The sequence below is a fragment of the Tachyglossus aculeatus genome, chromosome 10 (assembly GCF_015852505.1).
Source record: "Tachyglossus aculeatus isolate mTacAcu1 chromosome 10, mTacAcu1.pri, whole genome shotgun sequence".
Taxonomy (NCBI): domain Eukaryota; kingdom Metazoa; phylum Chordata; class Mammalia; order Monotremata; family Tachyglossidae; genus Tachyglossus; species Tachyglossus aculeatus.
Window position 1 is genome coordinate 16,737,556 of NC_052075.1, and position 16,528 is coordinate 16,754,083.

Consider the following 16,528-nt stretch of genomic DNA (forward strand, 5'->3'; position numbering starts at 1 on the left):
TCTGTGCCTCAGTTTCCTCCTCTATAAATTGAAATGTCTGTTCTTTCTCCTCAGATCGTGCACTCCACGTGGGACGGGGACTATGTCCGATCTCGTTATCTTGTATCTACCCTAGCCCTTAATAAAGAGCTTAAGACCTAAATATCATAAATATCATTATTATCAACCAGCCCTGCCTATGAATCCACTTGGTCTAGTGGACCTCAGAGCCCAAGCTGTGGCTCTGCTCACTGCCCATTCCCCATCCTGCTTCTACGGGGCAGGGTGCTCCTGCTTTGATTTGGCTTTAAATCCAGAGAGAGAAAGAGACAGAGTGAGAATGAAAGAGAGAGGAAGAAAGAAAGAGAGGGAGGAAGATGAAACCAGAGGAAAGGATAAGAAAATGACCACTGCCTGCAGCCAAAGCCAGGATCTTCCCTCTCCCTGCAGCCAGATCTGTGCCCTTTGGGCATCTGGTATTCACCCCTCCTTCAGCAGGACAGCACATTGTACACAGAGAAGTAGTGTGGCTCAGTGGAAAGAGCAACGGGCTTGGGAGCCAGAGGTCATGGGTTCTAATCCTAACTCCGCCACTTGCCAGCTGTGTGACCTTGGGCAAGTCATTTAACTTCTCTGGACCTCAGTTATCTCATCTATAGAATGGGGATTAAGACTGTGAGCCCCTCGTGGGACAACCTGATCACCTTGTACCCCCCCCCCCAGTGCTTAGAACAGTGCTTCGCACATAGTAAGTGCTTAACAAATGCCGTCATTATTATTATCATTATATCCGCAGATTATTTATATATATTTATGTCTGTCTCCCTCTCTGGACTGTAAACTCACTGTGGGCAGGGAACGTGGTTACTGACTCTAACGTATTGTACTCTCCCAAGCGCTTAGTACAGTGCTCTGCCCCTAGTAAGCACTCAATAAGCACCACTGGATGATTGATTGTTCTAATGGGGCCAGAGGCTTCTCTAAATCCAAAGCCCTCCCACAAAAGAAGCTTCTTGGGATATGGTCAGGTTGAGCCCTGCGCTTTTCAATGGCCATCAGCAGGGTGGTACAGACAGCCCTCACGGACACCAGATAGATGCATGCACCATGCAGAATAATGCCACGGTGCTCTACGCACCAATCAATCGTATTTATTGAGCGCTTACTGTGTGCAGAGCACTGTACTAAGCGCTTGGGAAGTACAGAACTTTGCAAAACCCTGTCTGAGGCCACCTGACCCTAGAGCGATTCTCCGGTGGGGACCCGTGACGCCCCACCACTTGTTCCGAAGTTTCTCCACGGCTCCCCCAGATCCCGCCACCACTGGCCCTGCTGCCGAGCTGTGGCACTCGACGAGAGGAGCCGAGGCAGAGGGAGGGAGGCTGGGAGCTTCCAGAAGAAGAAAGCGTCCCGGACACAAAACTGTCCCACGTCGTATCGGGACCGAGCAGGGGACCCCGCAGCTGAAAACCAGACTGTCATTCATTCATTCAATCGTATTTATTAAGTGCTTACTGTGTGCAGAGCACTGTATAAAGCTTGAAGAACGGCCTCCCTTCCTGTTGGCCTCGGGTCCTGGGGGAGCCTGGCTTGGCTGGAGTTGAAAATTCAGCCTGAACAGAACTCTTCCCCTTGTCCCACCCTACTTCATTCAACCGGAGCAGCGAGGTCTAGTGGAAAGACCACAGACCCGGGAGTCAGTGGACCTTCTAGACTTCTACACTGTGAGCCCGTTGGTGGGTAGGGACCGTCTCTATATGTTGCCGACTTGTACTTCCCAAGGGCTTAGTACAGTGCTCTGCACACAGTAAGCGCTCAATAAATACGACTGAATGAATGAATGGTCCTGGGTACTAATCCCAGCTCTGCCACGTGTCTGCGTGTGGGCAAATCACTTTGCTTCTCAGTTTCCTCATTTGTAAAAGAGGGATTCAATGCAGTTCTACCCCTATTACACTGTACACAGCCCCATCTGGGACATGGACGGTGTCCAGCCTGATTACCTTGTAGCTACTCCAGTGCTTAAAACAGTGCTTGACACATAGTAAGTTCTTAACAAATACTTTTTTTTATGGTATCTGTTAAGCACTATGGGCTGGGCATTGTTCTAAGTGCTGGGGTAAGATACAAGGTACTCAGGTTGGATGCTCCTTACCATCGGCTTTAAAGCAGTCAATCACCTTGCCCCCTTCTACCTCATCTCATTACTCTCCAACTACGTACAACCCAGTCCACACATTTAGCTGCTCTAATGCCAACCTTCTCCCTGTACCTCGATTTTGTCTATCTCACCGCCGATCTCTCGTGCTTGTCCCGCCTCTGGCTTGGAAAGCCTTCCCTCTTCATAACGGACAGATATTTTAATTACTCTCCCCCTCTTCAATCAATCAATCAATCGTATTTATTGAGCGCTTACTAAGCCTTCAAAGCCTTATTGAAGGCACATCTCCTCCAAGAGCCCTTCCCTGACTAAACCCTCCTTTCCTCTTCTCCCATTCCCATCTGCATCGCCCTGCCTTGCTCCCTTCATTTATCACCCCCGTCCCAGCCCCACAGCACTTAGGTACGTATCTGTCATTATATTTATTTATACTAATGCCTGTCTCCCTCTCTAGACTGTAAGCTCATTGTGGGCAGGGAATATTATTATATTATACACGTACCGAACACTTAGCAAATACTACAATTATTATTACTACAGTGCACACAGAAAGTGCTCAATAAATAAGATTGACTGACTGATACAATCCACATCCCACACGGTGCTCACAGTCTTTATCCCCATTTTACAAATGAGGTAATTGAGACACAGGGAAGTTAACTGACCGGCCCAAGGTCACACAGCAGACAAGGGGCAGAGGCAGGATTAGAATATACCATAAGAATAATATCAACAACTGGACTGGGGGTGGGGCACCCTAAGTGGACCCACTTCCTCCCTCCTGCACGAAACTCCCTCCCACTTCAGATCTGTGTCAGTTGAGCACAATGCTTTACATCTCAACAAACGCAGGAGGTCTGTAGCACGCAAAACAGTATTTTTGCAGCCAACGCAGCGAGAACTTCCTGGCCTTACACAATGATGTTCTAAACTCACACTGGGCCTCCGTCAGCCCTTCCGCTTCACATTCACGTCAGGATTGAAGCAGAGTTTTTTTAGACCACTTTGAGGGATTTTTATTCTCTATGGGTGCCGCTGTGCACCCCTGATTTCACTCTGCGTTCCTCTCTAGCCACACAGCTACAGTCACTCAAAACCTTTTCCTCTGCCTGCTCCGGGTGCTCAGCTTCCTTATACGATTAGCCGTTTCTTTTGCTTTCATAACACATCCTGTGAGCTCACCAAATAGCACGACTTAGTTTTCAGTATCATCTCGTTCCAGCAACATCTGACACACCAGATGTGCGAACCGCAACCACAGGTCAGATCAGATGCAGAGTTCCATGTCTTCAAAATACCAGATTGAAAAGTCAAAAGAGTGCCAGGCATCGAGGAAAACCCCTCCTCCCCAAAACTTTTCATTTCACCATCTCTTCTCAATTGCTTCCCGCTGGCAGAGGTACTGATGGTTTCTGGAACGAAGGGAAGGTCTGTGCTTGTGAGGATTTTTCAACAGAGCACCAGGTCCTGTTTTAAGATGTCCAAAACAGAACTCATCTTCCCACTCAAACCGCTGATCATAACCCCAAAGCATCGGGTCCTGTTTTAAAACGTCAAAAACAGAACTCATCTTCCCTCCCAAACCGCTGATCATATCCTGCCTTGACTTCAGCTTCCTCACTGACCTCCCTGCCTCCTGTCTCTCTCCACTCCAGTAGACTTCACTCTCCTGCGTGGATCATTTTTCGACAAAAAAGTTCAGATCCTATCTCCCCACTCTTCAAGAACCTCCGGTGGTTGCCCATTCGCCTCTGGGTCAAACAGAAACTCCTCACTATCAGCTTTAAAGCACTCAATCGCCTCTCCTTCCTGCCTTTGCCGATTTCCTACTCACACAATTTGATCCTTTAAAGCCAATCTGCTCACCGTACCTCAATCTCCTCTGTCGATCCCTTGCCGAACTCCCTCCCACTTCACATCTGACAGACCACCCTCCCCATCTTAAAAGCCCTCCTAAAAATCACATCTCCTCCAAGAGGCCTTCCCTGACTCTTAATTCCCCTATTCACCCTCCCTCTTACTCCAACTTGCACTTGGATCTGTATACCCTGTAAGCACTTTGATTATGTGCACATCCTTATGCGCTACCATTCCCCTATCTGTAATTTATTTTAATGTCCATCTCCTCATCTAGGTCGTAAATTTTTGAGGACGGGGATCAAGTCTATTGTACTGTTCTCTCCCAAATGTTTAGCACATAGTAAGTGCTCAATAAAAACCTCCAAGGGTTACCCATCCACCTCTGCATTAAGCAGAAACTCTTCACCCCAGCTTTAAAGCACTCCATCACTTTGTCCCCTCCTACCTCACCTAGTGGCTCTTATACTACAACCCAACTGGCACGCTTCACTCCACTGATGCCAACCTACTCACTGTACCTCAACCTTGATGATCTCACCACGGACTCCTCATCCACCTCTTGCCTCTGGCCTGGAAGGCCCTCCCTCTCTCTTCATATGGGACAATCACTCTCCCACATTCAAAGCCTTACTGAAGGCACATCTCCTCCAAGAGGACTGACTAAGCTCTCATTGCCTCTTTTGTACAGTGCTCTGCATACAGTAAGCGCTCAATAAATACGATTGAATGAATGAATGACTCCCTTCTGCATGGCCCCTACACTTGAATTGGCTCCCTTTTATTCACCCCTCCCTCAACCTCACAGCACTAGTGTTCATATCCATAATTAAGTTACTTATATTAATATTCGTACCCCCTCTAGGCTGCAATCTCACTGTGGGCAGGGAACATGTCTACCCCCTCTCTTCTACTGTATTCTCCCTTGGGACAGTGCTCTGCACAAGGTAAGTGCTCAATAAATATGACGCATTGATGGATGGATTGAAAATGAATATAAATTGATGGATGGATTTATCGACTAGGGGCAGTTGAACCTCAAAGGCCAATCTAGGCTTTGCGGGGACGATACTGATCCTCCGAGATTCCACGTAGCAGTACGCCCGGCCCCGAGCCATCCCGGGACCCTGGAGCCTGCCCGTCTGCCAGATCGGCAGCATTCCTGACTTTACTAGGTGCCAAGCCCTCGCCCACACTCCCCCCTCCCCCCCGGCTCCCATCTACTACTGTAAGGAGCCGCTCATACATCTAAATGCCACAGCCCCAAGGAATAATAATATTAATAATAATAACAACCACCACCATTGTGGTATTTTGCTAAGCCCTATATGCCAAGCAGTAGGCTAAGTGTTGGGGTGGATACAATACAATCGTTTCATACACGGTCCCTGCCCCACAAAGGGCTCACAGTCTAAGGGAGAAGGAGACCAGGTATTGATTCCCCATTTTACCGATGAGGAAAGTGAGGCACGGACTTGTCCAAGGTGACCCAGTCATTGTGGGCAGGGAATGTGTCCATTTATTGTTGTATTGTACTCTCTCAAGAGCTCAGTACAGAGCTCTGCACACAGTAAGAGCTCAATAAATATGACTGAATGAATGAAAGTGGTTGAACCCAGGCCTCCTGACACCAAGCCTTGTGATGAGCAAAATATTCTGACAAAATAATCACTTTGTCTTTCTTCTCTTCATTCAAATGTAAAAGGGGGTGGACACACTCTGCACCCCTCAAAACATTCATTCATTCAATCGTATTTATTGAGCGCTTACTGTGTGCACAGCACTGTACTAAGAGCTTGGGAAGTACAAATCGGCAACATACAGAGACGGTCCCTACCCAACAATGGGCTCACAGTCTCTGGATTTGGGGGAAGGAGCAGAATAAGGGTGGGATTGCCTCATCCGACCTCTGGAGAGAAAAAAAAAAGGGACAGAGCTTAGACAGTTGACAAGCTCAAGAAATCTTTCCACGTAAATCAGGGTTGACTGAATGTGGCGAACGCTGCAGTTAGGTGAGAGAAGTTTGAGAAGTGAATTCTTCTGTGGGAGATGGGTTCAAGTCCCGGCTCCGCCGTTTGTCAGCTGCGTGACTTTGGGCAAGTCACTTCACTTCTCTGTGCCTCAGTTACCTCATCTGTAAAATGGGGATTAATATTGTGAACCCCACATGGGACAACCTGATCACCTTGCATCCTCCCCGGCGCTTAGAACAGTGCTTTGCACATAGTAAGCGCTTAACAAATACCAAAAAAAAAAAAAAAAGCCTTGCTCCTGAGAGGGGAACAGATCATTCTTTTTCTCCCATTCGCCATAGTGTCTGCAATTCATCTTTTCGACCACTTTCTCAGGCCCCCAAATTTCCACTTTACACAGGGTTGTCTTTCTGGGATTCATCTGCCCTGGGCACGACGGTCCCTCTCCCATTCCTCTCACAAGCCTTTCACAAAGCGCACTGCTCTTGGGGCTTTCCAAGGCTTCTGATTGCAAAACGCCCAGGGCGGACATAAACATGACCCACCCTTTTCCAATTCACAGTTAACCATTCCGCCCCTCCATCCCCAGTCAGTCAAAGGCCCAGGGGCCTGGAGCTGCAGCCTGAGGGCAGCTTAAACTTTTCAAATAAACGAGGGATAGCAGGAGTGGCTGCCAACTGTAAGTCCTGGCCCCCAGCCATGCTGGAAAAGAACATCAGGACACCCTGCCATGCATGCATGGTTGCTCCTTGGGCATCTGAAACTGCTCCAGCCAAGGGGTACAGCCACACATGCACAGGACCTCTGACTGCGCACAGCAGTGGGGCCAGGGCTGCAGAGTTGCAACCGCTCCCAGGCAGGCATTAGCTATTTGGGCAGGGCAGAGGGCAGCTGAGGCACCCACGCCACCCCTCAGGGCCAAAGGGCGAGCCATGACCTTAGCCAGCAGGACACAGCTCCCTGAACAAGCCCTGAAACTGGTGGGCTTGGTCTCTGGTTCCCGCTAGGCATCAACAGATTCGGGACAGGGATCCTGGGGAGGTAAGGCTGAGGAAAACACACACACACAGGAGACACGGCCACAATAATAATAATTTTGGTATTTGTTAAGCGCTTACTGTGTGCAAAGCACTGTTCTAAGCGCTGGGGAGGGTACAAAGTGATCAGGTTGCCCCGTGTGGGGCTCACAATCTTAATCCCCATTTTGCAGATGAGGTCACTGAGACACAGAGAAGTGACTTGCCCAAAGTCACACAGCAGACAAGCGGTGGAGCTGGGATTTGAACCCATGACTTCTGACTCCCAAGCTCATGCTCTTTCCACTGAGCCACGCTGCTTCTCACGCAGGGCTAGGAACAAGCACAGACCCAGTCACACATGGGCCAGGGATGGAAACACACAGACCTGGGGTTGCGAGCGTATGCTCGTACACACTCACGCCCCTTCCCCCTTCCCCCGGGAGGGGACACACGGATACACCCGGGGCAGGAAAAGGACCAAAACCTCATCCAGGGAAAAAAGTAGATAGTTGGCAGGGAGCCTGACGCCTGCTGAGGCCCGAGGCCTGAACAGGAAAGGCCACATCCCAGCCCAGAGAAGCTCCAGCTGTCAGCTGCTCATTCTTATTAGGGAGGACAGGGCCGCCCAGCAGGCCCAAAGCTCAGGGGGAAGAAGCTAACGGCTTCAACGGCCCGACCCCAGGCCCAATTTCTGAAGTTGGGGCTTGGCTGACCTGGTCTTTCTGGGGCCTGGTCCCCACTGGGCTCTGGGGTCATCATCATCATCATCATCAATTGTATTTATTGAGCGCTTACTAGGTGCAGAGCACTGTACTAAGCGCTTGGGAAGTACAAATTGGCAACATATAGAGACAGTCCCTACCCAACAGTGGGCTCACAGTCTAAAAGGGGAAGACAGAGACCAAAACCAAACATACTAACAAAATAAAATAAATAGAATAGATATGTACAAGTAAAATAAATAGAGTAATAAATATGTACAAACATATATACATATATACAGGTGCTGTGGGGAAGGGAAGGAGGTAAGAAGGGGGGGGGGGATGGAGAGGGGGACGAGGGGGAGAGGAAGGAAGGGGCAGACTGGGGGCTTCTTCCCCCCGGTCCCCTTTCCATCACCTCCTGCCCCTGGGGTTGGCTTTGTCCCCCCAACTGAGGGCAAAGTTAGATTTCCACCTTGGGAGCCCATCCCCACAAATAACACCCCGGAAACCAAGCCCTTGAGCCCCACAGCCCTAAAAGCTCCACCCTTGCAAAAGTTTGGGGCCATTTCATCCCCACTCCAGGCCTGGGTGTTCAAACTGAAATGCTGTAACTCCTTTCATTCATTCATTCATTCATTCAATCAATCGTATTTATTGAGCGCTTACTGTGTGCAGAGCACTGTACTAAGCACTTGGGAAATGCAAATCGGCAAAATATAAAGATGGTCCTTACCCAACAACTGGCTTGCACTCCTCCCACCCCTCTCCCAGGGGTCCTTCAGGGCTCTCTTCCTCCCAGACTCATTCATTCATTCAATTGTATTTATTAAGAATTTGGTATTTGTTAAGCGCTCACTATGTGCAAAGCACTGTTCTGAGCGCTGGGGAGGCTACAAGGTGATCAGGTTGTCCCATGTGGGGCTCCCAATCTTGAAGCAGCGTGGCTCAGTGGAAAGAGACCGGGCTTTGGAGTCAGAGGTCATGGGTTCAAATCCCGGCTCCGCCACTTGTCAGCTGTGTGACTTTGGGCAAGTCACTTCACTTCTCTGCGCCTCAGTTACCTCATCTGTAAAATGGGGATTAAGACTGTGAGCCCCCGTGGGACAACCTTGATCACCTTGTAACCTCCCCAGCGCTTAGAACAGTGCTTTGCACTAGTAAGTGCTTAATAAATGCTATTATTATTATTCATTCATTCATTCTATCATATTTATTGAGCGCTTACTGTGTGCAGAGCACTGTAATAAGTGCTTGGGAAGTACAAGTTGGCAGCATCTAGAGACTAATCCCCATTTTAGAGATAAGGTAACAGGTACAGAGAAGTGAAGTGGCTTGCCAAAAGTCACCCACCTGACAAGCGGTGGAGCCAGGATTTGAACCCATGACCTCTGACTCCCAAGCCTGTGCTTCTTCCACTGAGACACGCTGCTTCTCTATTGAGCGCTTACTGTGTGCAGAGCACCGTACTAAGCGCTTGGAAAGTAGAATTCAGCAACAAATAAAGACGATCTCTGTCCTGCAAGTCCTGGCCCCCCAGGGGCCTGAGGTCAGTTAACTGTCTGGCTGGGATGAGTGGGGGGACGTAATCCACCTCGCAGACACTCGGAAGGGGACTTTGGTTAATTCGGTCTTCCTCGGGACCGGAAAACCGACGGCTCCTCTGCCCAACTGTCACTGAGAGTCTCGTCTTAGACGGTTTTCCTTCCCTCATCGCAGGTCAGATAAGTCGTGCGGTCCTGGGAGCTGGCTCGAAGGGCCACATGCAAGAGGAAGCCCGATAAGGGCCGGGCTGACCCCCCCCCCCCCCCCTTGTAGAGGGGACGAGGGTGTGGAGGAAGAGCGCAGGCAGGCCCACGGGCAGGGGCTCTGCTGGCCGGGCCGCACCCCGCCCTCTCACCCCGGCCTGCCCCGGCCCGCCCGCCCGCCCATTCGGGGAAATTACGGCCCAGGGAACGGGCTCCCATGTGGGCAGCAGAAGCCAGGGGAGGCAGCTGGGGAGAAGGGAGGAGGAGGCTAGTGGAGGCCGGTTGGGGAGAGGAGGCTGGATTGGGGGACGATGCTGGTTGGGGAGAAGGAGGGAGAGGAGGCTGGTTGGGGGAGAGTAAGCTGGGTGGGGGGAGAGGAGGGGGGGGGAGGATGGGTGGAGGGAGGAGGAGGGAAGGGAGGCTGGTTGGGCAGAGGAGGCTGGATTGGGGAGGAGGCTGGTTGGGGGAGCAGGAGGGAGAGGAGGCGGGTTGGGGGAGAGTAAGATGGGTGGGGGAAAGGAGGCTGGGTAGGGGGAGAGGAGGGAGGGGAGGCTGGGTGGAGGGAGGAGGAGGGAAGGGAGGCTGGTTGGGGGAGAGGAGGGAAGGGAGGATGGTTGGGGGTAAGGAAGCTGGTTGGGGGAGAGGAGGCTGGTTGGGGGGAGAGGGGGCTGGTTGGGGGAGAGGAGGGAAGGGAGGCTGGTTGGGGGGAGAGGTTGGTGGGAGAGGAGGCTGGTTGGTGGGAGAGGAGGCTGGTTGGTGGGAGAGGAGGCTGGTTGGTGGGAGAGGAGGCTGGTTGGTGGGAGAGGAGGCTGGTTGGGGGAGAGGAGGCTGGTTGGTGGGAGAGGAGGCTGGTTGGGGGAGAGGAGGCTGGTTGGGGGAGAGGAGGCTGGTTGGTGGGAGAGGAGGCTGGTTGGGGGAGAGGAGGCTGGTTGGGGGACAGGAGGCTGGTTGGTGGGAGAGGAGGCTGGTTGGGGGAGAGGAGGGAAGGGAGGCTGGTTGGGGGAGAGGAGAGAAGGGAGGCTGGTTGGGGGAGAGGAGGCTGGTTGGGGGGAGAGGAGGCTGGTTGGGGGGAGAGGAGGGAAGGGAGGCTGGTGGGAGGAGAGGAGGCCCGGGGGGAACGGCCGCCCGCCCGCCCGCCCGCCGCCAACCCCCGGCCCCGGCGGACGGACGGACGGACGCACTCACTCAGTCCCTCAGTCAGTCCCTCCCTCCGTCCGTCGGTCCGTCACTCACCCACAGCCCTCGGGGTTCTCCACGGAGCCATGGCCGACGGCGCTGCCCGCCCCTGCCCGGCCGGGCCCGGCTCGGCTCGGCTCGGCTCCTCGGCTCGGCTCGGCTCGGCTCGGCTCGGCTCGGACGGACCCCCGACCTGCCCCGCCCCGCCCCGCCCCGGGAACCAGCCAGCCAACCCGCCAACCCGCCGGGCCCCGCCCACACCCCCTCCGTCGACATAGGCCCCGCCCGCTTCATCATAGGCCCCGCCCACCCCGGCCCCCCGGCCCGGGACACGCCCACCTCGCCGTCATAGGACACGCCCGCCTCATCAGAGGCCACGCCCGCTCTCGCCGCATAGGCCCCGCCCACCTCGACCTAGGGTCGGGGGGCCCCCTGCCGCCGCCATAGGCTCCTCTCCGCGCCCGGGATCCCGCCCCCGGCATAGGCCACGCCCCCCCGCCGTAGACTCCTCTCCGCGCCCGGGATCCCCCCATCACGGGGCACGCCCACCTCGTCGCCATAGGCACCGCCCACCTCGCCCTAGGCCACGCCCACCCCGCCTCCGGCTCCAATCCGCGCCCGGGATCCCGCCCCCGACACAGGCCACTCCCCCAATCACCGCCCTTTCTATAGGCCCCGCCCACCACGGAGACATAGGCCCCGCCCACCCCTGCCGCCATAGGCTTCTCTCAGCGCCCGGGATACCGCCGCCCCCGCCGTAGGCCACGCCCCCTACAGGCCAGACCACGCCCCGGTCCGATCAGACCGCGTCCCTCGCTCCAAAACCACGCCCCCTGCAGGCCAGGCCACGCCCCTCCAGCCCAGGTCACGCCCCTCACTCCAAAACCGCGCCCCCTACAGGCCAGATCACGCCCCTCCAGCCCAGGCCACGCCCCCCACCCCACACCACGCCCCCTACCGGCCACACCACGCCCCTCATTCATTCATTCATTCATTCATTCATTCATTCATTCATTCATTCATTCAATCGTATATATTAGAAGCAGCGTGGCTCGGTGGAAAGACCTCGGGCTTTGGAGTCAGCAGTCATGGGTTCAAATCCCCAATGCGCCACTTGTCAGCTGTGTGACTTTGGGCAAGTCACTTCACTTCTCTGGGCCTCAGTTACCTCATCTGTAAAATGGGGATTAAGACTGTGAGCCCCCCAGTGGGACAACCTGATCACCTTGTATCCCCCCAGCGCTTAGAACAGTGCTTTATACATAGTAAGCGCTTAATAAATGCCATAAATATATATATGTGTATATATAGATATATATGTGTATATATATATATAGAGAGAGAGAGAGAGAGCTATGTGCAAAGCACTGTTCTAAGCGCTGGGAAGGCTACAAGGTGATCAGGTTGTCCCACGGGGGGTTCGCAGTCTTCATTCCCATTTTACAGATGAGGGAACTGAGGCCCAGAGAAGGGAAGTGACTTGCCCAAAGTCACACAGCTGACAATTGGTGGAGCCGGGATTTGAACCCATGACCGCTGACTCCAAAGCCCGGGCCCTTTCCACTGAGCCATGCTGCTTCTCTACGTGCCAAGCGCTGTTCTAAGCACTGAGCACTGTTCTAAGCACTGCTCTAAAATGGAGATTAATACTGTGAGCCCCATGCGGGACAGCGACTGTGTCCAACCTGATGATCTTTAATCTATCCCAGTTGACGGTGAGATTTTTTTCTATGGAAAGCAATAAACATGGCAACCCCCCCGAAAAAGAACACTCTTTATTCATTCCCAATGTGGCTGTGACTGAGGGTTTCTCCTTGGCTTTTCAGCTATCCGGTGCATCAGTAGGTGAATTTCACTGTCAGCGATTCATTCATTCAATCGTATTTATTGAGCGCTTACTGTGTGCAGAGTACTGTACTAAGTGCTTGGGAAGTACAAGTTGGCAACATAGAGAGAGGGTCCCTACCCAACAGTGGGCTCACAGTCTAGAAGAGCGATATTGCCTTAGAGCACAAAGACTAACTAAACAAATGAGTAACACTGTATATTTGTATATATGTATATATGTTTGTACATATTTATTACTCTACTTATTTATTTATTTTATTTGTACATATCTATTCTATTTATTTTATTTTGTTAGTATGTTTGGTTTTGTTCTCTGTCTCCCTCTTTTAGACTGTGAGCCCACAGTTGGGTAGGGACTGTCTCTATATGTTGCCAATTTGTACTTCCCAAGCGCTTAGTACAGTGCTCTGCACATAGTAAGCACTCAATAAATACTATTGATAATGATGATGATATTTAAGTCAAGGGATAAGTGCGCTTTGTAGGGTGGTACATGAAAAGGCCATGGTTGGCTTTGGAAGTTTAAAGAGGGTAGAAGTGGGTGAAGAGAATCTCTATATGTTGCTGATTTGCACATCCCAAGCGCTTAGTACAGTGTTCTGCGCATAGTAAGCGCTCAATAAATACAATCGAATGAATGAATATGTAAGAAGGAGGCAGTTGGTTTAAAATCTGGAAGCCAACAGTAAGGAGGTTATCTCTATATGTTGCTGATTTGTACATCCCAAGCGCTTAGCACAGTGTTCTGCGCACAGTAAGCGCTCCATAAATACGACTGAATGAATGAATATGTAAGAAGGAGGCAGCTGGTTTAAAATCTGGAAGCCAACAGTAAGGAGGTTATCTCTATATGTTGCCGATTTGTACATCCCAAGCGCTTAGTACAGTGTTCTGCGCACAGTAAGCGCTCAATAAATACAATCGAATGAATGAATATGTAAGAAGGAGGCAGCTGGTTTAAAATCTGGAAGCCAACAGTAAGGAGGTTATCTCTATATGTTGCCGATTTGTACATCCCAAGCGCTTAGTACAGTGTTCTGCGCACAGTAAGCGCTCAATAAATACGACCGAATGAATGAATATGTAAGAAGGAGGCAGCTGGTTTAAAATCTGGAAGCCAACGGTAAGGAGATTTTGTGTGATGTTGGGGTCGATGGAAAGCGAACGATGTTTATGAGGAGGGAGAAATGTGTTTGAAATGTTTTGGGATGGTGACCCAAACAGAATAGAGAAATGTGATTATTGTCTGGCACTTTGTTAGGGTCTTTCTGCCCTGGGCCTCAAATAGTTGCATTTGTGTCCATCCCTTATAATAATAATAATAATAATGATGGCATTTATTAAGCGCTTACTATGTGCAAAGCACTGTTCTAAGCGCTGGGGAATTTACAAGGTGACCAGGTTGTCCCACGTGGGGCTCACCGAATTAGTCCCCATTTTACAGAGGAGGTAACTGAGGCCCAGAGAAGTGAAGTGACTTGCCCAAAGTCACACAGCTGACAAGTGGCAGAGCCGGGATTTGAACCCATGACCTCTGACTTCAAAGCCCGGGCTCTTTCCGCTTATTGAGTTCAGTTCCCACCACCCGGCAGGGCTAACAGTTCAACTCTGCAGGACCGCAAGGAGCAGAGTTAGAAATGCTTCTTAACGATCACATATGTCTGTACATATTTATTACTCTATTTATTTATTTATTTATTTTACTTGTACATATCTATTCTATTTATTTTATTTTGTTAGTATGTTTGGTTTTGTTCTCTGTCTCCCCCTTTTAGACTGTGAGCCCACTGTTGGGTAGGGACTGTCTCTATATGTTGCCAACTTGGACTTCCCAAGCGCTTTGTCCAGTGCTCTGCACACAGTAAGCGCTCAAAAAATGCAATTGATTGATTGATTGATTGATCACCCAAATTTGAGTTTCCAGCCTTGGGCCCCACTTCCTGAGCTCATACTCCCTTCGGCGCTTTGGCAACATAAACCAGCGCCGTGGTATTTTGCGGGGTCTGAACCCTGTTGGCCGTGACATTTTCGAATCTTTGAAAACATGTTTTGTTTTTGCTTTTTCCATTTAGGACTTGTCCAAACATTATTTCATTACAGAATCTAACTTCGGGGCGGACGTATTGTGGAATTTTACCTTCTGCATTTTGAAATCGCATCAGGGACAGATGGCAGGTGTCTTCCTGAGGATTGAAATCAAAACCCAGTGATTCATTTTCTTCCGCTTTTCAATTTTCCCCAGCCAACAGCATGTCTACAAATTCTGTTGCATTGTACTCTCCCAAGCGCTTAGTACAGTGCTCTGCACATAGTAAATGCTCAATAAAAATGATTGGTTGATAGATTAATTGATTGATTGACTCTGACCTTGGAAACCTGATTGGGACAGATGGTCCCAAGAATGCCTTAAAGAGGTTGCAAAGCCCAAGGGGAAAGAGTTCAAGGTGGAGAATCAGGAGACCTGGGTTCTAATCCTATTTCTGCCACTTGACTGCTATGTGACCTTGTCTACTGTCTGACTTAAGGTCTCTGTGCCTCAGTTGTCTCACCTGTAAAATAAAGATTAAACACTTGTTCTCTCTCCCTGTTAGAGTGTGTGTCCCGTATGGGGCAAGGACAGTGTCTGATTAAATCTATTCCAGAGTTTAGCTCAGCGTTTGGCACATAGTAAGGTGTTTGACAAATACCACAATAACCATTACCCGCCATTTGTTTTCTAGGGGAGATGATCGTAAAGGCTAGTCCATTGCATCTGCTTCAATTTGACCTTTTTTTTCCATTGAACCACCCTTCATTTCTAGGGTTTGAAACAAGATTTCATTTTTCCTGAAGCAGGAAATGGCTTTAATAGTAGCAGGCACATAAGAATACATCTATGGAGTAGCATAAAGAGCCTAAGAGTTGATCGAAATCCAGTTCGCAAATCTGGAATGAGAATCGCCGTCTTTTCCGATTTTCCTGCAGCAGGAATATGGTATTTATTAAGCACCTAGTAGGTGCCAAAAGCTAGCACTTATGTGCTAATTGCTGTGAGATGAGACACAGTTAGTGTCCCACATGGGGCTCATAGTCTAGTGGGGAGAGAAATCAGGTCTTTTATTCCCATTTTACAGAGTAGCTAACAGAGGCCCAGAGAAATGTAGTGACTTGCCCAAGGTCATACAGCAGACAAGGGCAGATCTGGGACTAGATCCCAAGCCTGTGCTCTTCTCACTAGGCTACGCTACCTCCCTGGTTGTCTAGCGATGGTCCTCGGAGGAAGGCTTTCTAATTTCCAATGAGTTGCTAATGTTCAAGTCTTTATGCCGTCATTTTACAGAGGGAGACTCACTTTGGTTGGTCTTTAATCACTAACAAAAACACTTCCATATTGATCTCTGAAGAATTCCTCCTACTCTTGTGGCTTCGGGGCAATAGAGGGCCTATCTGAATTAATCCTTAGCATTCCATAAACAGCGCTTTCTTAAAATCTAAGTAAGAGGTTTGCAGTGGTTTAAGACAAACCCCAGCCATTTGGCACAGCCTGATGGGGAAGGAATCAACAGGAGGGAATGTTGGCTTGAAATGGCCCGGATGAATTGGGACTTTATCGGCCAAAGGTGCTATTCTTAAAAATCAAGCATTAGCCAGATTGAAAATCCACACTACCTGTCTGCGCATGCCTAGATTACATCTTGTTAAACGCTACTGTACTTCGCCTGAAATCAATCAATCAATCAATCGTATTTATTGAGCGCTTACTATGTGCAGAGCACTGTACTAAGCGCTTGGGAAGTACAAATTGGCAACACATAGAGACAGTCCCTACCCAACAGTGGGCTCACAGTCTAAAAGGGGGAGACAGAGAACAGAACCAAACATACCAACAAAATAAAATAAATAGGATAGAAATGTACAAGTAAAATAAATAAATAAATAAATAAATAGAGTAATAAATATGTACAACCATATATACATATATACAGGTGCTGTGGGGAAGGGAAGGAGGTAAGATGGGGGGATGGAGAGAGGGGATGGATGGAGATCATCACAAACTCGTTATGATCCTCATCCTCCGACAAGTAAA

General features: G+C 50.2%; 1 protein-coding gene across 1 annotated transcript in view; it reads right to left on the bottom strand.

Annotated features, from left to right (window-relative positions):
- RELL1 (RELT like 1) overlaps positions 1 to 10,712 on the bottom strand; it is a 70,210-nt gene extending 59,498 nt beyond the window's left edge. Inside the window, exon 1 of the mRNA XM_038752856.1 lies at positions 10,672 to 10,712. Within this exon, the coding sequence (XP_038608784.1) occupies positions 10,672 to 10,702 (31 nt within the window). The 5' untranslated portion in view covers positions 10,703 to 10,712. The remainder of the gene's footprint in view (positions 1 to 10,671) is intronic.
- Positions 10,713 to 16,528: the final 5,816 nt, after the last annotated feature.